The sequence below is a fragment of the Gopherus flavomarginatus genome, chromosome 14, assembly GCF_025201925.1.
Source record: "Gopherus flavomarginatus isolate rGopFla2 chromosome 14, rGopFla2.mat.asm, whole genome shotgun sequence".
Lineage (NCBI taxonomy): Eukaryota > Metazoa > Chordata > Testudines > Testudinidae > Gopherus > Gopherus flavomarginatus.
This window is the reverse complement of record NC_066630.1, coordinates 39770405-39793638: the sequence shown is the minus strand read 5'-3', so window position 1 is coordinate 39793638 and position 23234 is coordinate 39770405. Positions and strand designations below refer to the sequence as shown.

At 47.0% G+C, this 23234-nt stretch overlaps 2 protein-coding genes and 1 long non-coding RNA gene across 7 annotated transcripts in view; 1 reads left to right on the top strand and 2 right to left on the bottom strand.

The window, feature by feature from the left end:
* The window catches only part of CENPT (centromere protein T), a 42213-nt gene extending 29305 nt beyond the window's left edge, over positions 1 to 12908 (bottom strand). For 4 of the 5 annotated variants that reach the window (XM_050922383.1, XM_050922384.1, XM_050922387.1 and 1 more), the window contains exons 1-4: positions 12740 to 12908; positions 10097 to 10229; positions 5713 to 5839; positions 3359 to 3452 (exon numbers count right to left, since the gene is read on the bottom strand). In XM_050922383.1, coding sequence (XP_050778340.1) covers positions 3359 to 3452; positions 5713 to 5839; positions 10097 to 10229; positions 12740 to 12879 — 494 coding nt within the window. In that variant the 5' untranslated portion in view covers positions 12880 to 12908. Of the gene's footprint in view, positions 1 to 3358; positions 3453 to 5712; positions 5840 to 10096; positions 10230 to 11162; positions 11276 to 12739 lie in introns of those variants that run through there. The other variant, XM_050922386.1, reaches the window with a different exon arrangement.
* Positions 12909 to 14254: 1346 nt separating this feature from the next.
* Positions 14255 to 17341, top strand: THAP11 (THAP domain containing 11). The gene has a single exon (XM_050922463.1). The coding sequence runs from the start codon at positions 14318 to 14320 to the stop codon at positions 15023 to 15025; it is 708 nt and encodes a 235-aa protein (XP_050778420.1). The 5' UTR covers positions 14255 to 14317; the 3' UTR covers positions 15026 to 17341.
* Positions 17342 to 19004: 1663 nt separating this feature from the next.
* LOC127034060 (uncharacterized) lies at positions 19005 to 21724 on the bottom strand. The gene is made up of 2 exons (XR_007769279.1): positions 21413 to 21724; positions 19005 to 20308 (listed from the first exon to the last, which is right to left on the bottom strand). It is a non-coding gene; the product is annotated as an uncharacterized LOC127034060 (long non-coding RNA).
* Between the last annotated feature and the right edge of the window lie 1510 nt (positions 21725 to 23234).

Below are 23234 nucleotides of genomic sequence, written 5' to 3'. Positions count from 1 at the left end.
TCAGGGGAGATGGTTGTGCAGCCACGTGGGCTTTGGAGTTCCAGGTAGACCTAGCAGTCAGACTCAGACTTCCATTGTTGGGGGAGGGGGATGCAAAGGGGCAGAGAAGCTTGAGGGGAGATGTTAACAGAGTGGGGAAAAGAGCAAGGTGAAGCTGAGCTGGGGGAGGGGCAATGCGGTGATGGTGGAGAGGATCTCAGGGGGTGGAAACAGTTCAAATCCCAACATTGCTGAAGATCTTGCTGCCTCAACAATCTTATTCCAGTACAATGCCCATCCCCACCATGTTACAGGGTGTTGGATCTGCAGAGCTCCATGGCTACAGACAGTAGAATGCTCCTTTGGGCCCTGCTGCACCTGCTTCTCAGCCCTTTGCACCTAGGCCAGTGGCACTGGAGATCAGTCAGTAGGTTACTCCTCAGTGGGGAACAGCAGGCTTGCCAGACGTGTAGTTTGGCATCCCCTGACAGAAGAAAAGTGCCTGCACCATTGAGTTGTAATTCATTAACATTTCCATGTGTTCTCCCCCACAGTGACATCTGCTGGGGAAGGTCAGAAGTGCATCTGTTTTTCACTGCTTTTGTTACAAGTTTAAGGCAAGCATTATTATTATTAAAAGACACCTGCAAAGAAGAAAAAAAATGGGCTGATGTCCTTTTTTGCTTCTTTATGACAGGAAAAAACCAAAAGACTGGTCAGAAAAGAAGCATCTGCTTGTTTTTCACAACTGCTTTGGAAGGCTGTAGGGCAACTGGAAAAACAGGAACACAAGTGCTAAGAAAACAAAAGCCAAGCAATGGACAGAAGGGATATTTTAGCCAGACAACTTAAAACTTTGTTTACAACTATTTAATCTCGATGAAGGAAGTCTCTTAAAGATCCAACAACTCCTTCCCTTTGGTTAAGATATAAGAGCTGACAACAGACATTGTCTGAGACTTCCAAGAACTCCACCATCAAAACCAGGGAAAGAAAAGCCTTCTCATGCTTTCCTTCTCCATTGTAAAGAAAGAAAAAGGTGTACAGACCCACTTGCTCAAAAATACTCTGCAGGTCACCTTTAAGGTAGTGTAGCAGTGTGGGACTCACCCCTGTGGCGCCTCCTGCTGGTCGTCTCAGGGAATTAGCTCATTCAGCCCTCAAAACTCCTTCTGCAGGCTGGTGGCCCCTGTGTCCCTCCTGGACCCAGTGCCCCTTTTCTTTGGGGTGCTGCCCCCTAGCAATACCCCCACCAGTCTCTATGGGTCTCCTCTCCCTGGGAAACCCTCAACTCTCTATCTCCACCTTGCCTCAGTTGTGGGCTACTGCCAGTCACCATCTAGCCCCCGCTCACTGGGGCAGACTGCAGTGTAAAAGCCACTCATCATTGGCAAGCAGGGTTTGGACCTGCTGCCTCTGCGTAGCCTTGGGCCGTCCCCTGCAATCCCAGTACCTGTTTGGCCTTATATTAGGCTGCAGCCTGAGGGGTTTCCAGGCCAGAGCTCCCTTGGCCTTCCCCCAGCCCTGCTCCACTCCAGGTACCTTCTCTAGCTCCCCAGCAGCCAGGCCCATCTCCCTTGACCGCTAGAGGAGACTGTTGAGCTCCTGGCTCCCAGCCTCTTATATAGGGCTAGCTGAGTCCTGACTGGGGTGTGGCCCAGCCCAATCAGCCTATTAGCTTCTTTCCCTGCCACAGCCCTCCCCCAGGGCTGTTTTAAGCCCTTCTGGGTAGGAGCAGGGTAACCACCCCGCTGCGGGTAGGTTATTTGTCATTGCAAGAAAATTCACAGATGTATAGAAAAAATGGAAACAGTCACTGAGTCATTATTTTGAGCAAAATATTCTTTACTCTGCAGTAACAATTAACGACAGGTCTGTGTAAGCTCAAAAGCTGGTCTCTCTCACCAACAAAAGTTGACCCAATAAAAGATATTACCTCACCCACCCTGTCTCTTTAACAACCTTAAATCACTCCTCCATTTTCCACTACATTGTGAATACAGTCAAGTTTACAAAAGTAGATGGAGAAAGTTTGCTAAGTAGGTTAGAGACCATGACTGATTGTGGGGGGTAAAACACCCTAGAAGTCACGATTTGCTTAATCAGCATAGTAAGTAATCTTCTCAGATTGCATTTAGCATCAGTGCCCAGATACAATGGTTTTGTTACTATATAGTTACAAACGTCAGAAGCAATCCACTGTCTAGCAGTTACTTATTGAAGAGTTCATTTCAGCCTGCATCCTGGAATCACAAGCCTAAATGTGTTTATTTTAGGAGAATAGTTAGCAGTTCCTAGAACTATAGCTGTCCAACTCCTCTGCCAATTTTTGTGGTTTTGCAATTACATTTTCATTTTTTAAACAGTTTCCCTGTTTTGTGAATAAGTCACGCGAACTGGGGGAAATGAATATACAAGGGAAACTATGGAAGTAACTAAACACAAAATGCTGTCAAAGGCACAAATGTATTTTCTCCCTTATCAACCAGTTGCAGCGATCTTAGCTGTTTCTTGTAACAATATGTAAAAAGCTTTCAGAAAGAAATGAAGTTTGTAAGATGATTGTATCCTTTTCATTCTGAACAGGAACAGTTAGCAGTCAGTTAACGGTTGGGTATTTTTTATTATATCTAGAGCTGAAAAAGGCATTTTTATTTATATGTAAATAAAGATTTTTTTGTGACTACATTAATGTCTAAGTTAGAAGTATAAAATTATACCTAATGTTAAGATGAGGCATCTGGATAAGCAGACAGCTAATCGTCTGAACATGTTTTAGCCTCATACCAGCTAACCCAGGAGAAAAACAGGAACAAAAGAGGCGGTTTAGGTCTCCTGATTCAAACCAGTCCACCTCTCTTTCAAGCAGTCATGTGCATTTAAAACCTTCAGCTACCACATGCCATTGCCAGGCACCAGGTGATCTTTTAGAACTTCCTACCCTGTGCAGGATGAGCACCCCCTGAGCCACTCTGGCCCAAAGTGAAAATGCAACTTGCAAGGAGATTTTTTTTTTTTTGGTCAGTCTATGTGAGACCTTCATGATCACTACTGACACGTTCTAGGCAAATTCCCAGACACAAACTAACTAAGTAATAAGGAAATGAAGAAATAAAACATGTCAATAAGTTATACTGTACTGGGATGGGAAAGCCCCTTTTCTCCCATATCTTTTCTACTTTTATTCTAAAGATTCACATCTCCAGGGATTTAAGGCTAATGTATTGAAGACATTTACACCAATATTTTGGAAGCGTTTGTGCAGCACATTGAAACTCCGGCCATTTAAAATCAGATCAGGTCAAGAAACCCTGGTTCCCCCCCACACCAGAAGCTGGAACTCTGTACATACTTAACAAGTTGACAGGAAACTACTTACCCACTGGAAATTCTCTCAGATGGAGGCTGTGATCCAGGCTCTTCAGGTTCTTTGGTCTCACTCATTTTAGGAACCAGAGGGGAAACTTGTGGCTCTGTCAACAGAGAGTACTCTCTTACTAGTTTAATTTGTGGAAACAAAGTTAATATGGCAGTGAAATGATGGCTACCCCACTCCTCCGTCAGGTTAACTTCTTCCTATTTCTGAACTAAGATGAAATATTTATTCACTGCCTATGATGCCACAGTGGAGGCAGGATAATAGATGCCAAATCGGTTATCCCCAAGTGAGACCTGCATACTCCACGGTGAGCTCACAATTAATTTTGCAGCAAGGCTTTCTACTGGCTAGGTTTCATTAGGATTAGTAGCATTAAAAAAAAATAATCAGGCAGCAGTTGACAGTAGTGGAAAATGTGTAGGGCTGTCGATTAATCGCAGTTAACTCACGCGATTAAAAACATCAATCACAGTTTTAATTGCAGTTAAACAATAGAATACCAATTGACATTTATTACATATTATGGATGTTTTTCCTACATTTTCAGATATTTGATTTCAATTTCCAACACAGAATACAAAGTGTATAGTGCTCACTTTATACTATTATTTTTATTTCTAGTATTTCCACTGTAAAAATGATAAAGAAATAGTATTTCAATTCACCTAATACAAGTACTGAAGTGAAGTGCAACTTACAAATGTAGATTTTTTGTTACATAACTGCACTCAAAAACAAAACAATGTAAAACTTTAGAGCCTACAAGTCCACTCAGTCCTGCTTCCTGTTCAACCAATCACTAAGACAAAAACAAGTTTGTTTACATTTACAGGAGATAATGCTGCCTGCTTCTTATTTGCAATGTCACCTGAAAATGAGAACAGGTGTTCCCATGGCACTCTTGCAGCCGACACATTGCTAGGTATTTACATGCCAGGTATGTTAAACATTCATATGCCCCTTTATGCTTCAGCCACCATTCCAGAGGACATGCTTCCATGCTGATTACGCTTGCTAAAAAAATAATGCATTAATTAAATGTGTGACTGAACTCCTTGGGGGAGAATTGTATGTCTCCTGCTCAGTTTAACTTGCATTCTGCCATATATTTTGTATTATGGAAGTCTTAGATGACAGCACAGCACACGTTGTTCGATTTAAGAACACTTTCACTGCAGATTTGACAAAATGCAAAGAAAGTACCAATGTGAGATTTCTAAAGACAGGTACAGCACTCGACCCAAAGTGTAAGAATCTGAAGTGCTTTCCAAAATCTGAGAGGGAAGAGGTGTGTAGCGTGTTTTCAGAAGTCTTAAAAGAGCACAGTCCGATGTGAAAACTACAGAACCCAAACCACCAAAAAAGAAGATCAACCATCTGACTCAGATGATGAAAATGAACATGCATCAGTCTGTACTGCTTTGCATTGCTATCACACAGAACCCATTATCAGCATGGAAGCATGTTCTCTGGAATGGTGGGCAAAGCATGAAGGGACACATGACTCTTTAGCACATCTGACACGTAAATACCTTGCAACACCAGCTACAAAAGTGTCATGCAGACACCTGTTCTCACTTTCAGGTGACATGGTAAACAAGAAGCAGGCAGCATTATCTCCTGCAAATGTAAACAAACTTGTTTGTCTGAGTGATTGGCTGAACAAGTAGTAAGACTGAGTGAACTTGTAGGCTCTAAAGTTTTGCATTGTTTTATCTTTGAGTGCAGTTTTTTTTTTAATGTAATTCTACGTTTGTAAGTTCAACTTTCATGATAAAGAGATCACACTACGGTACTTGTATTAGGTGAATTGAAAAATACTATTTTTTTTTGTTTCTTTTTTAAAGTGCAAATATTTGTAATAAAATTACAAAGTGAGCACTGCATACTTTGTATTTTGTGTTGTAACTGAAATCAATATATTTGAAAATGTAAAAAAATCCAAAAAAATATTTAAATAAATGGTATTCTATTATTAATTGGGTGATGCATCATGATTATTTTTTTTAATTGCTTGACAGTCTTAATTTTTTTTTAGAAAATTCTAGTGTAGCCGTAAAGGCTAAGGCACCATTTCTATGCGTGTCCAGTGGTTCTAATACTAGAAGATAGAGTGGCAGAAATTCTCTGCCATGTTTGCAAAGGTGAAACACAATATCTTGAAAGTGAACACTTCTAGCATGACACTTTCAGCTGCAATACACTAATGCCTATCTTTTTGTATAAGGGAATCACAAAACGGTCTGAATTCCTCCTCTGCAAAACAGAGTAATCAAAGATTACAAACCAATTCCCACTCCCCAGATCCTTTAAAGAATTGTTTCACTGCTGCCTGAGAAGGATTTTCGACTTACGGGTCTGGATGATTCTTCTGAGCACCACCCTTGGCGTATCATTATCAAGATCAGGGAGAATAGCTGGTGTCTTCTTTGGCAGGGAGGTTTTGTCAGAAATGCTTTGCCTCCTTGGATCAGAAAAGTGCTAGAGGAGAAATAAAAGACAGCCAATTCAAGCTCTCATTTTCACCAACAAACCTGAACCTTAGAAGCAAAAGTGTTAACAACATATCTTCTGGTGAGAGTTAATCTAGCTAAAACCTCCAACCACACAATTGTATGGAGTGCTTGCAAGAATAATAGGGGTCAGATTTTCCTGGATGTGATAGCGGATGGATTTCTTCATCAAGTAGTTGAAGTACCTACGAGAGGGGATGCCATTTTAGATTTGGTGTTGGCGAGCAGTGAGGACCTCGTAGAAGAAATGGTGGTAGGGGACAACCTTGGTTCGAGTGATCATGAGCTGATTCAGTTCAAACTAGATGGAAGGATAAACAAATGTAGATCTGGGATTAGGGTTTTCGACTTCTCGAGGGCTAATTTTAAAGAGTTAAGGAAATTAGTTAGGGAAGTGGATTGGACGGAGGAATTAGTGGATTTAAATGCGGAGGAGGCCTGGAATTACTTTAAGTCGCAGCTGCGGAGACTGTCGGAAGCCTGCATCCCAAGAAAGGGGAAAAAAACCATGGGCAGGAGTTGTAGGCCAAACTGGATGAGCAAGCAACTCAGAGAGGGGATTAGACAAAAGCAGAAAGCTTACAGGGAGTGGAAGAAAGGCGGGATCAGTAAGGAAAGCTACCTTGGTGAGGTCAGAACATGTAGGGATAAAGTGAGGAAGGCTAAAAGCCGCATTGAACTGGACCTTGCAAAGGGAATCAAAACCAATAGTAAAAGGTTCTACAGCCACATAAATAAGAAGAAAACAAAGAAAGAAGAAGTGGGGCCGCTATACACTGAGGATGGAATGGAGGTTAAGGATAACCTAGGCATGGCCCAACATCTAAACAAGTACTTTGCCTCAGTTTTTAATAAGACTAGTGAGGAATCTAGCGATGATGGAGGGATGATAAACGGGAATGTGGATATGGAAGTGGATATTACCGCAACTGAGGTAGAGGCCGTACTTGAACAGCTCAATGGGACAAAGTCAGAGGGCCCGGACAATCTCCATCCGAGGATATTAAAGGAACTGGCGCGTGAAATTGCGAGCCCGTTAGCGAGAATTTTTAAGCAATCGATAAACTCGGGGGTTGTGCAGTATGACTGGAGGATTGCTAATGTAGTTCCTATTTTTAAGAAAGGGAATAAAAGTGATCCGGGTAATTATAGGCCTGTTAGCTTGACGTCTGTAGTATGTAAGGTCTTTGAAAAAATTTTAAGGGAGAAAGTAGTTAAGGACATAGAGGTCAATGGTAATTGGGACGAATTGCAACACGGATTTACTAAAGGTAGATCGTGTCAAACCAATCTGATCTCCTTCTTTGAGAAGGTGACGGATTACTTAGATAAAGGAAATCCGGTAGATATAATTTACCTAGATTTCAGTAAGGCGTTCGACACGGTTCCGCATGGGGAACTGTTAGTTAAATTGGAAAAGATGGGGATGAATATGAAAGTTGTAAGGTGGATAAGGAACTGGTTAAAGGGGAGACTCCAGCGGGTCGTATTGAAAGGTGAACTGTCAGGCTGGAAGGAGGTCACTAGTGGAGTCCCTCAAGGATCGGTCTTGGGACCGATCTTATTTAACCTTTTTATTACTGACCTTGGCACAAAGAGCGGGAATGTGCTAATAAAGTTTGCGGATGACACAAAGCTGGGGGGTATTGCTAACACGGAGAAGGAGAGGGATACTATTCAGGAAGATCTGAACCACCTTGTAAACTGGAGTAATAGAAATAGGATGAAATACAATAGTGAAAAGTGCAAGGTCATGCACTTAGGAATTAATAATAAGCATTTTGGATATACGTTGGGGGCGCATCAGTTGGAAGCGACGGAGGAGGAGAAGGACCTTGGGGTACTGGTTGATAGCAGGATGACTATGAGTCGCCAATGTGATACGGCTGTTAAAAAAGCAAATGCGATTTTGGGATGCATCAGGCGGGGTATTTCCTGCAAGGATAAGGAGGTGTTAGTACCGTTATATAAGGCGTTGGTGAGACCCCATCTGGAATACTGTGTGCAGTTCTGGTGTCCCATGTTCAAGAAGGATGAATTCAAACTGGAACAGGTTCAGAGACGGGCTACAAGGATGATCCGAGGAATGGAAAAACTGCCTTATGAAAGGAGGCTCAAAGAGCTTGGCTTGTTTAGCCTGGCCAAAAGAAGGCTGCGGGGGGATATGCTTGCTCTATATAAATATATCAGGGGGGTTAACGTTAGGGAGGGAGAGGAATTATTTAAGTTTAGTACTAATGTAGGCACGAGGATGAATGGGTATAAATTGAATATTAGGAAGTTTAGACTTGAAATTAGACGAAGGTTTCTAACCATTAGGGGAGTGAAGTTCTGGAACAGCCTTCCGAGGGAAGTAGTGGGAGCAAAAGACTTTTCTGGCTTTAAGACAAAGCTTGATAAGTATATGGAGGGGATGTTATGATAGGATCGTTAATTTGGGCAATTGATCTTGGATTACCACCAGATAGGTCTGCTCAATGGTCTGCGGGGAGATGTTGGATGGGATGGGAACTGAGTTACTGCAGAGAATTCCTTCTTGGGTGCTGGCTGGTGAGTCTTGCCCACGTGCTCAGGGTTTAGCTGATCGCCATATTTGGGGTCGGGAAGGAATTTTCCTCCAGGGCGGATTGGCAGGGGCCCTGGAGGTTTTTCGCCTTCCCCTGCAGTGTGGGGCACGGGTCGCTTGCTGGTGGATTCTCTGCAGCTTGAGGTCTTCAAACCAATTTTGAGGATTTCAATAACTCGGTCCTGGGTTAGGGGTTGTTATAAAATTGGATGGGTGGGGTTCTGTGGCCTGCCTTGTGCAGGAGGTCAGGCTAGATGATCATGTTGGTCCCTTCTGACCTATGAGTCTATTTTCCTCAGAGCAGAGATCCTGGTATCTATCTCTTTGGTTCCCAAAAAATACTGTCCTCCATTTGCTCTTCAGCAGTGTCTGCATTTCACTTTAGGACTGAAGACAGCCCATCATCATGGTAAAGCACTGAAGAGACATAAACAGACATTATGCATGGCTCTAATTATGAATGGGCGTCCTAGTTTCATGAGCCACCTCCCCCACATCCCCATCCCCCAAAAAGCCATATCTGAAAAATAAAAGAGCACAACCAAGCTGAACAGCTAAGTGAGACCAAAACTGTTGCTCTCCAATCCACATGATGGATTCAAGTATTTTGTTCTCCTTAGCCGTGTGAAATTGGGAAGATCCAGGCACGTAGAACTTACTTTTTTTTGGTTGAGTTCCTGCCTCTCCAGCATTTACTAGTTAATAATTTACAAAAACCATTGTTTCCTTCTGCTCTGCCATCTGTATGCCGTACCCAGTTGTTATCTCTTGCCTTAGACACTGTAAGCTGTTCAGGGCAGGGATCATCTCATTATGTTTGTACAGGACCTACCATAGTGGGATCCTGATTTCTGTGTGCTAGCACAGTGGAAATAAGAAGAAGAAGAAGAAGGAGGGCAGAATATTTGAGAGCAGATCTGCAGAGCAGAGACTGAAGAACTCTGCCCTTACCAAAGAAAGTGATGCAGCAGCAGCATCATCAAGTAGTTGAGTTTTTATTGCTGGAAAAAGAGTATTGCACAACCAGAACTGTGTTTCTATCAGATAATGTATCTTGGAAAGAGAAAAACTGCTTAGCTGGTGTGACTGATCAGTCTCCTACTGAAAAAAACAGGAGAGAGCTGAAAACCCGTTTCAAATCACCTGCACTCATTTAAACCATTTAACAACTTGCATTAAAAACCAGACAGTCCACCACCTGGCAGGCAAACAGACTTATGTCTTATAGCTCCAGTGTGTGAACTCAGTTATGCTCCGTTGTACAGATTCTAAGGTTACAAGGGAGCATTATGATCACCTAGTCTGACCTCCTGTTTAACACAGGCATAGAACTTCCCAGAATTAATTCCTGCTTGAACTAGAGCAGATCCTGTAGAAAGAGATCAAATCTTAATTTAAAAAGTTTCCAATAGTGGAGAATCCACCACTATCCTTGGTAACTTGTTCCAATAAATAATTACTCTCACAGGTAAAAATCTACACTTTATTTCAAGTGTGAATTTGTTTAACTTCTTCCAGACATTGGATTTTGTTATATCTTTGTCTGCTAGACTGAAGATTGCTTTATCACCACATTTTTGTTTTCGATGTAGGTACTTATAGGTTCAGAGTCCAGACAATCCTAAGGTGATATCAAAACATCAGAGAAGCAAATAGTACCTTTCTCCCCACGGACTGCCGGACCCTCTCTTTCATTTTATGGCGCAGGGCCATCGAGGGAGATGCTGCCCTGGAGTCCTGAGTGACTCCGGTAGAGCTCCTGGTCCTGGGGGAAGCCCTGGTGTCAGGCATGCTACAAAAACAAAGCCAAGCACACTCTGTTCAGTTAGCAGGGTGGGGACAGACCCACGTTGGTGTGGTATTATGGAAGCACTGCCTCAAAGGGGCGGGGGGCCGGGAAAACTGATGCTGGCTCTACAAGCTGCAATAGACAAAGGGAGTAAAAAGCTGGACAGAGCAGTGGGGCACAGCCTTACACAGCAGATGGGTCTTTGCCACCGGGCCCAGGTGCCCCCTCAGAATGCCTTCCACCCCCACAGCTGAGCCTGGGGACAGAGCCCCCTCCTGGGCACTAGTGGTTCCCTCAGAGCCCCCCCCAGGGGGCCCCCCTCCGAACAAACATTCCCCTCCCCGGGCGGGGGGGCCCCCGGGGGCCCCCCTCCGAACAAACATTCCCCTCCCCGGGCGGGGTCCCCTCCGAACAAACATTCCCCTCCCCGGGCGGGGGGCCCTCCGAACAAACATTCCCCTCCCCGGGCGGGGGGCCCTCCGAACAAACATTCCCCTCCCCGGGGGGGGGCCCTGGGGGTCCCCTCCGAACAAACATTCCCCTCCCCGGGCGGGGGGCCCTGGGGGTCCCCTCCGAACAAACATTCCCCTCCCCGGGGGGGGGGCCTGGGGGTCCCCTCCGAACAAACATTCCCCTCCCCGGGGGGGGGCCTGGGGGTCCCCTCCGAACGAACATTCCCCTCCCCGGGGGGGGGCCGGGGGGTCCCCTCCGAACGAACATTCCCCTCCCCGGGGGGGGCCCTGGGGGTCCCCTCCGAACGAACATTCCCCTCCCCGGGGGGGGCCCTGGGGGTCCCCTCCGAACGAACATTCCCCTCCCCGGGGGGGGGGCCCTGGGGGTCCCCTCCGAACAAACATTCCCCTCCCCGGGGGGGGGCCCTGGTGAGCCCCTGCGAACTCTCCCCCCGGGGGACCCTGGTGGTGGCGGCCCCGATACCTGCTTGCCGGGTTCCTCACACCCCAACGGGAGGCGCGAAGCTCTGAGTTCGATTCCCGCCGCGAGCCGGCCCTGCCCAACGGCACCGGGCAGCTCTCCCTCCCGCCTACCGATTCAAGCGAAACCTCGCGAGAATTCCCGACCAGACCCACCACCCCTGGGAATGGTAGTTCCTGCCGCCACGCGGTGCATGCTGGGAGTGGTAGTTCTAGCCCTGCACACGGATCTCTTATGTGAATAAGTTTGCATGAGTGGCACTTCGAAAACAAATTTGTTTTCTTGTAAATAGAATATATTTGATCTGGGAGAGACAATCACATTCATGCCATTTTTACAAGTTCACTTTGAAGAGTAGAAAGAAAAGGTATGGGAAATCATTGAGGAAGAGGCAGGGAAGTTAATCCATGGGGTCACCATACATCCGAGCCCAGGCGTTTTATGCTAGGACATGGGGATCATCCTAGCTCCAGTGTTTCTCGAAGTTTTGGAAGCTGATCCTTACTTAAGAAAAATTAAACCAACTCCATTGTACTCCTCCTCTGGAACTCCACTGTGAGTTGTTAAAGGTCTACACAGATTAAGGTATGTATCTTCCCTACCTAATCCTTCATTTGCTCCACTTTAGATAATGCCAGTGTGAATCTTCATAATATGACATTTCCTGTCCTTTGTTACGTGCTTTATATAACAGTGAAATAAAGCTGTGCAATTGTTTTTAAAAGAGACATTTAAAGCACATTCCTGGGCATCTGAGTTAGTACTCTTTGAACTGAATCAACCCCCTCAGACCCTTCACTGCTTCCTCACTCACTTCAATATTAATTACACAATTGGCTATTTTGTTTATTACAATGTCTTATGGACTTGTCCCTGCCAGCCTTATGGAATGTGTCTGTCTTTGTCCTCCTTAGTCCAGCACCGTCCTTTACATAGTAGTAACAATGGATGTTCTTTAGCTTTTTTTGCAATTTCTAATGTGTAGACTAATGTCCTTCCCTCTGTTCCCATTCTTTTTGGCTCTACTTTTCAAAGTTTACTTGTAAAAATGGTATGAGATTTATTCTCTCTCTGGGATAAAACATATTGAATTTATAAGAAAATAGACTTTTTTTTCTAACGGCCATCCAGACAAACTTACTCTGAGGTCATGAAATCAAGGAAGTTTGTGGTTAGTGCATCAACATTATACAGTAAAGATTCTGCTGGCCAAATTCTGCATTCATGACAGCTATCTAATCCCATGGTACTAAATTCTGCCTGCAGTTATACCCTATACTACTAAGCTTGCAAATTGGGCACAGGTTGTCTTGTAATGATGTTATTTAATATTCTTGTTCACAAAGTGTGAGCCACAAAAGAGTGCAGCTCTTTTCCATAATTGTGCTAGCTCTATAAGGTTCACTTAGGTTACTAAAGCAAGCAGATGTAACTCAGCAAACAGAGCGCAGGACTGTTTAGAAATGACAGAACGGAGATAATGGGTGAAAATGATAAAAAACTATTTTGCAAAGCACAGGCTTGTCTGCATTTTCCTATGCTTTATGCTAAGACTATGAAACACTTAGTAGTTTGTATACCTTCTGTGTTGCTTTGTCAGAGATATATTCCACTTGCCAACAGCTCCAAAAAACATGGTACTTCCAGAGAAATGTAGTTCTGTTTGGGCAAGGTGTACTTTCTGGGAAACAATCTTAAACACGGGTGTGGTGGAAGGCATAGATCTGAACGGACAAGGTATATTGCGGGATTGGGTTGCTCACTGTCTTTATCCCTGTGGAGCTCTGCCCCATCCCTAGGAGCAGGATGCTTGGGTGAAGGTGAGGGCATTTGTAGTGCTTCTGTGAGCTTGATTGGCTGGGGCGTGAAGAACAGGTGCATTGTGAGTTGTGTAGGTCAGCTGCCTTCCTAGCTCCCGGACAGGAAGGGTCAGGGCTGCAGTGCCGTGTGGGTTATGGACAGAAGTCCTTCGATGCAGTGCAGCAGGTACAAGTTGCATAGAAGCCTGGTGTGTCATGAGTGCTGTACGTCCAATTTATTGTGGAATGTTTACTTCCCAGGAATAATCTATCCTATTACTGCAGTATGTGAGAAGCTCACAACGTTTATTTAGCATTCACAGCGGGTGCAACATCATCCCCGTTTTACCGATGGGAAACTGAGGCACAGCGAGCTTCACTGACACGGTGTCACACAGGGACTCTCAGCAGAGCAGGGACCTGAACTCAGGGCTCCTAAATTCCAGGCTGGTGCCCCAACCACTGGGCCTGCCCTTCTCTCTAGCACGTATATATACCTGTGACACCAGCATTTACCTCCTGTACTTTCACAGTCCCACCTCAGCGGGCGCGACGCGAGATGGCCGCGGTGCCCTGTGGGCAGGTAGTTTCCGGGCTGTGGAGGCCCGGGGCATTGTGGATCGGGCAGTCGCTGCCCTCTGCACTGTGGAGCGGGCAATCCCGGCCGGACCCTTCACGGGGGACTGTGGGGCGGGCAGTTCAGCGCAGTCCCGGCGCGCTGCATTCTGGGGCTGGGAGTCCGGCGCGGTCGAGGCGAGCTGCATTATGGGGCGGCCAATCCAGGCGCGGTGCACTGTGGAGTGAGCAGGCTCGGCGTGGTGCATTGTGGGGCGGTGCACTGCGAAACGGGCAGGCTCGGCGCGGTGCATTGTGGGGCGGGCAGTCCGGCGTAGGCTTGTCGCGGTGCATTGTGGGGCGGTGCCCTGCGTAGCGGGCAGGCTCGGCGCGGTGCACTGTGGGGCGGGCAGTCCAGGCACAGTGCACTGTGGAGTGAGCAGGCTCGGCGCGGTGCATTGTGGGGCGGGCAGTCCGGCGCAGGCTTGTCGCGGTGCATTGTGGGGCGGTGCCCTGCGTAGCGGGCAGACTCGGCGCGGTGCATTGTGGGGCGGGCAGTCCAGGCACAGTGCACTGTGGAGTGAGCAGGCTCGGCGCGGTGCATTGTGGGGCGGGCAGTCCGGCGCATACTCGGCGCGCTGCACTGTGGGGCGCGCAGTCCGGCGCGGTCCCGGCGCGCTGCACTGTGGGGCGGGTAGTTCCGGTTCCGCAGCGGCGGGCGGCGCTGAGGCGGCGGGCGCGGCGGCCTTGTGGGAGCTGTAGTCCCTCCCGGGGCGCTCTCGGCCGCGGCCGGCCGGCGGGGCCATGCCGGGCTTCACGTGCTGCGTGCCGGGCTGCTACAACAACTCGCACCGCGACAAGGCGCTGCACTTCTACACCTTCCCCAAGGACGCCGAGCTGCGGCGCCTCTGGCTGAAGAACGTCTCGCGCGCCGGCGTCAGCGGCTGCTTCAGCACCTTCCAGCCCACCACGGGCCACCGCGTGTGCAGCGAGCACTTCCCGGGCGGCCGCAAGTCCTACCTGGTGCGCGTGCCCACCATCTTCCCGCTGCGCGGCGTCAACGAGCGCAAGGGGGCCCGCGCGCGCCGCGCCCGCCCCGCCCCGGCGCCCGCCGCGCCCGCGCTGCTGCTGGCCCTGCCCGCCGGCGCTGAACCGCAGCCCGGCCCGGCCCCGCCCGGCCCCGAGGACGTGAAGCCCATCGACCTGACGGTGCAGGTGGAGCTCGGGGGGCCCGAGGCGCCGGCGCGCCTGGGGGGCGAGGAGGGCGCGGCCGAGGGCGGCCCCGCGGACCACTCGTACTCGCTGTCTTCGGGCACCACGGCCGAGGAGCTGCTGCGCAAGCTGAACGAGCAGCGGGACATCATCGCCCTGCTGCAGGTGAAGATGAAGGAGATGAAGGGCAGCATCCGCCGCCTGCGCCTGGCCGAGGCCCAGCTCCGCGAGGAGATCCGCGAGAAGGACCGGCTGCTGCACGCCGCCAGCGCCGGGGCCCGCAAGCGGCCCGGCCTCTGAGAGCCCGAGATCCCCGGCCTGTGGGGTCCTGGCAGCCCAGCCTGCTGCTCACAGCCCTGGTGCCCACCCCGGGACAAGCCCCAGCAGCCTGTGCAGGGTCACATAGGGATAAACTCATTGACTCAGCCTCTTCATGGGAGCCATCACCAGGTCTCTGTTCTCTCCATCCTGGCTGTGCCAGCTCCACCCATCTGAGCACCACTGGGTACCTGAGTGGGGAGGGGATGCTGGCTGCCCACTGCATTTCCAACCCCATGTCCTGGTGGGTGTCAGTGACACTGCTTCAAATACAACCAGTGCCCTCTTGGTGCTAAGTCTCCCAGAGCTGCTGGTTCAGGAGCTGTCCCTGTGTTGTGACAGCATTTGCAAAACTTTTCTAGAAGGGGCCCATGTTACCACTAAGTGGATGTAGGGTGATGAGCATCAGGAACTGAACAAAGCTTGGTACAATGTTAACTTGGGTAGCAGTCATGCTACTCCCTGCCAAAGTATGTTTAAAATCATGACTGGTGCAATGTCCTCCATAGAAGTGAAAAACTGTGTTCGGTTTGGCCTCGTTAAGCAAAGACGTGAGAAAACTTTAGAAGCCCCGTCAGCATGATGCTTTTTCAGTAAATTACTGATGCCGTTAGAGACTGCCATTTCTCCTGTGAATGAATCCCTTCAAACTAGAGTGCAACTGTATAGTGTAGTCATTGCTCTCTCTTTGCATTTCACATGTAGCTGTTACAGATTTACAGATGCCTTGATGCTCTCGACACTGACAAGGATTATTCTGATCTGGTATAATGGCTTCATACCTCGTTCACATTCAGTGGCTACAGCTTGTCTCATTGGCTTACACATTTGACTCCTCAAATGTAACTAAAAGGCATATTGGTCTTTAAAACCCTAGCTTTTTCACAAAGACCTGGGTTGAAATTTTGGCTTAGATCACAAGTGAAATGAGTTTAGTCTCCAGTGACTCCGCATATCCTTGTTGCTTGCTTGTAATCTACTTGGCGGGACTAGTTTTGGACTAGGAGAGACCGCCAACTGGAATATCCTGGCATTACTCCAGGATTGAGGAGCATTAACCCATCAATATGGGATGCTTGCACTGTCTCTGGAACTAAACAGTGTTAGTCCCCCACTTTTCATGGACAATAGAACAAAACTCTCTCCAGAAAAATTGTAGGGGGAGAGAGGTGACACTTCCACATTTTGGACTGAGCATCTGCTTCCAGTAACTTTCAATTATTAGAAAGCCAGTGAAACTGCTAACTCAATGCCCCTGGTGGTCTGATACACCTGAATGGCTCCACCTTGATGCTTATATTTAATGCTTTGCATTTGAACAGTGATACGCTTTAGGAAAGAACAATTCACCAAAAGCGTGCCCTATAATTACATCAGAAAATGCCCAGACTCTTTGTTTCAGCCAAGGGGAGGGAGTTAAATGGACTAACTACAGGTTTGAGATTTTAAGAGCTTTCTCTTGTATTTAGAGTATATTACACTCTAGAGTGGATTGGGCTTCAGATTTTACTAGATTTTATACACCTTTTCTAAATGTAAAAATCATCTTTAGTTGGGAAATACTGAAATCTTTGTAGCACTGGCTAACTTTTAGCTGGCCAACTGTCCAGTTCATTCTGTCCCCATAGCTGGCATTACTAAATCTGAAGGGTGCACGGAGGATTTACAGGAGTGTAATATGCCCAGTTGCCATTCAGTATCCAGACAGCTAAACTAGACTTCAATAGGTTCAGCTGATAGTATGATGAGAGGTTCAGTTCTCTTAACTTTTGTGTATTGACTCAGCTGGTTGACTAGGTAGGTGATACAGATCTATTAATGTACTAAAAATATGTATAATTTCATTTTAATTTATTTTTCCAATCTGATACCTGGCTCAGACTGTAGCTACCTAATGTGCAAACTTCAGTGCAAGTCACAACTGCATCAAGTTTTCATGGGGGAAGGATTGGCAAACATGCTTGCAACACTGTGTTGGATTTAACTCATGTAACATGGTCAATTGATCTCACTTTGATAGTTATACTTCTATCAAGACAATAGGCAGCACAATGTCTCTTTTTCTGGCATATTGTAAATGAGACTATTTGTGCCTCCTAGCTGCCTGAGAGTGTTTAGAATGTGCATGTTGTAATAGTCGTCATGGTACTTTTCTACCATTTTAATGCACTTCAGGACGTTCAGCTATTTGGAGTGCTGGACTGGTTAACTGCTGGACTGTTCCTTTTCTCCAGGTTACACTGAGGTGCTAACATGCCTAATTTTAATAAAGTCTATTTTGTTTTGTTATGTTTCCTATTTCAGTGATGTGTAATGTATGAATAGTGCCCAGAGGGACTGTCTTTCATATTTGCAAAATGTCCTAGTCTAAACCAGAGCCTGGCACTGTGCACTTTAATACAGAGTGAGGTGATCTTCCAAACATCATGAGTATAACAACTGACTTGCTGAATCTGATCTAATACTGTGTAATGCAGTCTCACCACAGTTAGTACTTTCACAGTATGTCATGGGTGAAATGTCTTGCTTCACTGCCTTACAGACTACTGTAGCCGCATTACCTCCAGAGAGGCTGTAAGGAAAGCTGTGAATGGAGCTGGACACCTGCAGCCTCAGTCCTGTACTGTTTTTCAAAGTTTATCTATTGTATCTTAACATTTCTTTCTCAAATAATTCTAGTGCCTGGAGGACCTTTTGTTACTGATTCCTACTGTTGCAAATATGTATATAGCCCATGTTTTCCAGTTCCTATTAGGTTTCCCCTGTATGCACATCTGCCTTCATACCCTTTGGTTGCACTTTTCCACTGAGAGTTTAAATACAGCTTCACTGCCACTTCCTAACATACTCAATAGCTGCCTCTTTTACTCATTTGGATTCTGTGTCCGGGGCTGAGGTTGTTGATCATACAGCAGTGCCTGTCATATTGATATTGGAAGTGGTTCTGTTTTCTTGGGGACTAGTTTTCACTACAGGGAGCATAGGAAGAGTCTTGCCACTGCACTGAGAGAAGTTATGTTCACTTACCAGTGCACATTACCCTTTGGTCTCTTAAAATCTGCAATTAAAACCCAATGCTCAATTTTTATAGAGGATTTTTTCCCCTCACAATAAACTCATCCCCTAGAATCTCTTGTAAAGAAGAGTGAAAGAAAGATGCAAAGCTGGCTGTTGCTTTTAGATTTTACCTTATTACATTTACTTTCCCTATAACTTCTCCCAAAATGAAGGTAAGTGGGCAAGGGTAATGCAGTAGCTCTGTAAAACAGCACCTTAGGCATGGCTTGCTATAGTCCTGTCTCTGCTACTAGCACTGAACTGTTTTCCTTTTGAAAATAAAAGGCAAGTGATGCTGGCATAAGCCCAAGTACCTCTTGTGCACCTACACTTATGCTAGCGTGAGGGAGGTCCTGGAGGCTAAAATTAGGCTGCCAAGAAAGGGATTAAAGTCCTGGACCTCCATGGCAGTATTCGGAAATGCTTCCAGTTTCTTGCACAGTTAGGCAGAACTGCAGAGTCTCACTATGGATGAGACAATGGTATTGGGAGGGTGGGATTTAGGAACGGGAATCTTTTGGAAAAGGAGGAGCATATACAGAAGGATGGGCTCCACCTAAACCAAAACAGAACCAGAGTGCCAGCATGTAAAACTAAAAAGGTTGTAGAGACGTTTTTACACTAAGGGCTGGGGAAAAGCTTAGCGCTGTGGAGGAGCATGGAGGTCAATCAGCCATCTCTTAGGGGAGCATTTATTAAAGGGCAATTGCCCACACCTCTCCGTGAAGACAAGTGCAAGGTGATGCATATTGAAGGAACAATTCCTCAGTTTTGAGGAGTCCCCAGCGTAATAGCTGCAATCAGTCTGCTGTGAGCAAGGAAACTGAATAGGCACCTAGGAGCATGCATCTGTGAATTCACCCGTAAGGGACAGAAAGCAAAGGGGTAAATCACAAACCACAGCCAGGAGAAAGTATTGCTTTAATCCATCACATGTACAGTTCCAGTGCTCAAACGTCATCTCTTCTGTGCTGACCAATGCTTTTTATTTTGTCTAAAGCCACTTGGGAGCTTGTTCTCAAACCTTGCTCAATCCCATTTTAGCTTTAAAAACAAGTATTGTCCCATGCAGGGATTAGCTAGAGAGGGAAGAGAGATTACAACGCCTCACCTCTAACCGGCAACCTCCCAGCCACTACAGCATTGTTCCCTGCAGGATATTTCTCAGAGCTCTGCCCAAACTAGTTTTCAGTGGATTTCTCAAATTTCCTCTGCTGGAAATCCTGTTCCAGGTTTGCACCCAGTTTCCCTTCCAACCTCCCATCCCCTGGCAGTTTATGAACCTCTGGTTCCTCCTTCAAGAGCACCTGCCTCAGCTCAGTGTCATGAACTCCTGATAGGGCTGGGCACTGTAACCATAGCAGAATCCATGGGACCACGTAGGGTTGTTGTGCAGGTGCTGGAGACTCCCATGAGAGCTAATGTTATAGCAGGCACAGGACACCAGACTCGGGGGAGGTGGGTATCAGGGCTGGTGTCATCCTGAGAAGGGCTGTGATGGGGCTAGTGCCTGGGTTGACTGCGTTACCTATTGTTTGTTTTCTGGAATCTCATTTCTCTTAAATGGTTACTAGCGAGCATAGGTACCAACTCTGTGAGTGCTCTGGGGCTGGAGCCCCCACAGGGAGCAGCCAAGTCCCCTCCACCCCCGGAGCGTGCTGCATCCCTGTCCCTCTGCCTACCTTCCAGCATTTGCTGTTTGGCAGTATTAGCATGCTGGGGGGTGGAGGGGTGAGGAGCCGGAACGTGGTGTTCTCGGGAGGAGGCGGGGCTGGGGAGGGGATTTGGGAAGGAGCTAGAATATTAGCGGGGCAGGGGGGAGTTGGGGCAGGGACTTTGGGGAAGGGGTGGGGCCTTATGGAAGAGGTGGAGTGGGGGCAGGGCTGGGGACAGAAGGGCAGTCAAGCACTCACTGGAAAGAGGGGAAGTCGGTGCCTATGCTAGTGAGTCTTCCTCACATTGCTTTGTGTGCTGGGGTGCCTCCAGCTCTGTATCCTGCTCCACAGGCAGGTATGGCCTGGGGCCATGCCTAGAGACCTTCCTCCATGGCCACAATACATGCACTGGGACAGGTCCCCAAACCAACCTTGTTGTTGGTCTTCCCTGGCCCATGAAGTTCTCCCAACTGCCTCTGCATGGAGCAGGGATGGTTCCCATGTTCTGTAAGAGCTGGAAGAGTGTTTGTTGAAGGCTGAGCTGCTCCTGCACCTGCAATGAGATATACAAACAAATGGGGGCTTCTGAGGAGGTCCTTTCCTTCTACCTTTTTGGAATCAATGTTATAGAACAGCATGGATCTGGGGTAGTGGGGCTGGAGCTGGAAGTGGCATTGTTGAACCTGTGTGACCCATTCTACCCTGGGCAGAGGAGGAAGATTTAGACTCCCACAGGCCACTCAATTGCTGCATAAGTAGGGAGTGATAGGATGGCTCCAGGCCTTCCCAGAGGCCGGCCAGCTGCTGCCATGTTCTGCACTGCAGGGTAACTCCATCTGTTTAGCTCTGGAGGCAGCTCTGCTGCCAACTTCTGTTTCCCTTTGGCTCCAGACTCCCTCTGCTGACCACTGCGATGTACTGGACCATGGGTTGGCAACCTTTCAGAAGTGATGTGACAAGTCTTCATTTATGCACTCTTATTTAAGGTTTCGTGTGCCAGTCATACATTTTAATGTTTCTAGAAGGTCTCTTTATATAAGTCTATAATATATAACTAAACTATTGTTGTATGTAAAGTAAATAAGGTTTTAAAAATGTTTAAGAAGCTTCATTTAAAATTAAATTAAAATGCAGAGCCCCCCGCAGACCGGTGGCCAGAACCCGGGCAGTCAGAGTGCCACTGAAAATCAGCTTGCATGCCACCTTCGGCACGTGTGCCATAGATTGCATACCCTGGTACTGGACCATCAGCCCCAGTGCATTCCAATGAGTGCCTCCACTCCTCTGCTGTCCCTGAGAACCTTCCTTTCAAATCCTCTACAGGGGAAATGTCAGCATTTTGCTGAAAATGAGGAAAACTCTGCTTTGGGCTCTTTGTCAGAGCAGCCTCAGGAGCGTGCATGTAAAGCTGCCCTCAGATCTGCACCAGTTGCAGTGAGCTCAGCCTGTTCTCAAGGGCTCACTCAGCTGGCTTTTCAGAGCTCAGCCATGGAGCAAGCACAATCCTCCTTTCCAGCAAGGTCAGTACTATGGTGGCCCTGCCTAGACAGCATCCAGGTTGTAATCTCCATTGCCTTGACTTTCCCCTGCCCCCACTTCACTTCCATCCAGGCCACGTACACCAGACAGACTAACTCGCATTAATCCAAAGTCTCACCATTGAGGCTCTCCTGCAGGGGAGATTTCTCTGGGTTTTGCTGCATCAGACAGATGCAGGAGTTTCTTTCTACAAGGGAGATGGCCTTGACTCATGAGAATTCTGCACAGTTGAGAGTTGACGAGACAGTTAAGTCCAAAGCAGACTGCGAAGTTTCAAAGGGATCTCATGAAACTGGGTGACTGGGCAAGAAAATGGGAGATGAAATTCAGTGTTGATAAATGCAAAGTAATGTACATTGGGAAACATAAACCTAACTATACATACAAAATGATGGAGTCTAAGTTAGCTTTTACCACTCAAGAAAAAGATCTTGGATCTCTGAAAACATCCGGTCAATGTGCAGCAGCAGTCCAAAAAAGCTAACAATATTAGGAACAATTAGGAAAGAGGTAGATAACTAAGACAGAAAATATCATAATGCCACTATATAAACCCATTATATGCTCACACCTTTAATATTGTGTGCGGTTCTGGCTGCCCCATCTCAAAAAAAGATATTAGAATTGGAAATAGTAAGGGCAACAAAAATTATTAGGGGTATTAAACAGCTTCCACATGACCTCAGTTTGAAAGAGAGATGACTGAGGGGGGATATGATAAAGGACTATACAATGACTGGCATGGAGAAAGTGAATACAGAAGTGTTATTTACCTTTTCTCATAACACAAGAACCAGGGGTCATCCAATGAAATGAACAGGCAGCAGGTTTAAAACATAAGGAAATATTTTTTCACATAATGCAGTCAACTTGTGAAACTTGTTGCCAGGGGATGTTGTGAATGCAAAAAATATAACTGAATTCAAAAAAGAATTATTGGTAGATAAGTTCCTGTAGGATAGGTCCATCAATGACTATTAGCCAAAATGGTCAGGGATACACCATGATATGGGTGTTCCTAAAGCTCTGACCAAACTACAGGGGGTGGATCACTTGATAACTACCCTGTTTTGTTCATTCCCTTTGAAGCAACTGGCACCAGCCACTGTTGGAATACAGGATATTGGGCTAAATGGACCAGTTGTCTAACCTAGTATGGCCATTCTTATGTAAACTCACCAGGGTAGTCATTGTCTCTTGTGTGTGTTTATACAGCACCCAGCACAATGGGGCAACCATCTGGATCTCAGATTTTGGGGAACACCTCTGCTACTACCACTACTACTACAGAATCAGGAGGCAGCAGCTGCTGCCCGTTAGCCCTCACATCAAAGGGCTGGAGCCCAGCCCAGCCCAGCCGCAGCAGCAGCAACTTCCAGCCCATAGATTGGACTGGAAATTGCAGGGCAATGAGACCTGCCTGTGCTGGCCTACCAACTGGCCTGGAAACCATTTGGCATAAACATGCAAACAGCAGGCATGAAATGTAAGTACCCTTTGCCATCTCCCTCCTACTTATCAGTGACCCTTCCCCATCTCATCCCCCTCAATGGGCTGAACCAAACACTTTGGTCCATCCCTACCACTGGGAGACAATGTCCGAACAGTTTCCCCAGAAGTAAAACATCCCCACAATGCAACTCACTCTTCCCTCCACAAACCACCCAGCATCCACCCTCCTCCATCAATACTCTGCCCCTCCCCACAAAATCTTCACACAAAACAGCTCCTGGAGCTCCTTTCCTCTCCACAGCAGCCCGGACTGTCTTTCCCCTTGAAAGCACTGCCCTCCATGGACTGGAAGGCAGCTGTGGCTTCTGACCAGTCAGCCTAGGGAGGGAGAACCCTAGCCCTGATATACAGCCCCTGCAGTTAGAGCTGGTAGAAAAAGGATTCTCTTTGCTTGCTGTTGATAGTTGTGCTTCCTTCTTTTCCTGCAG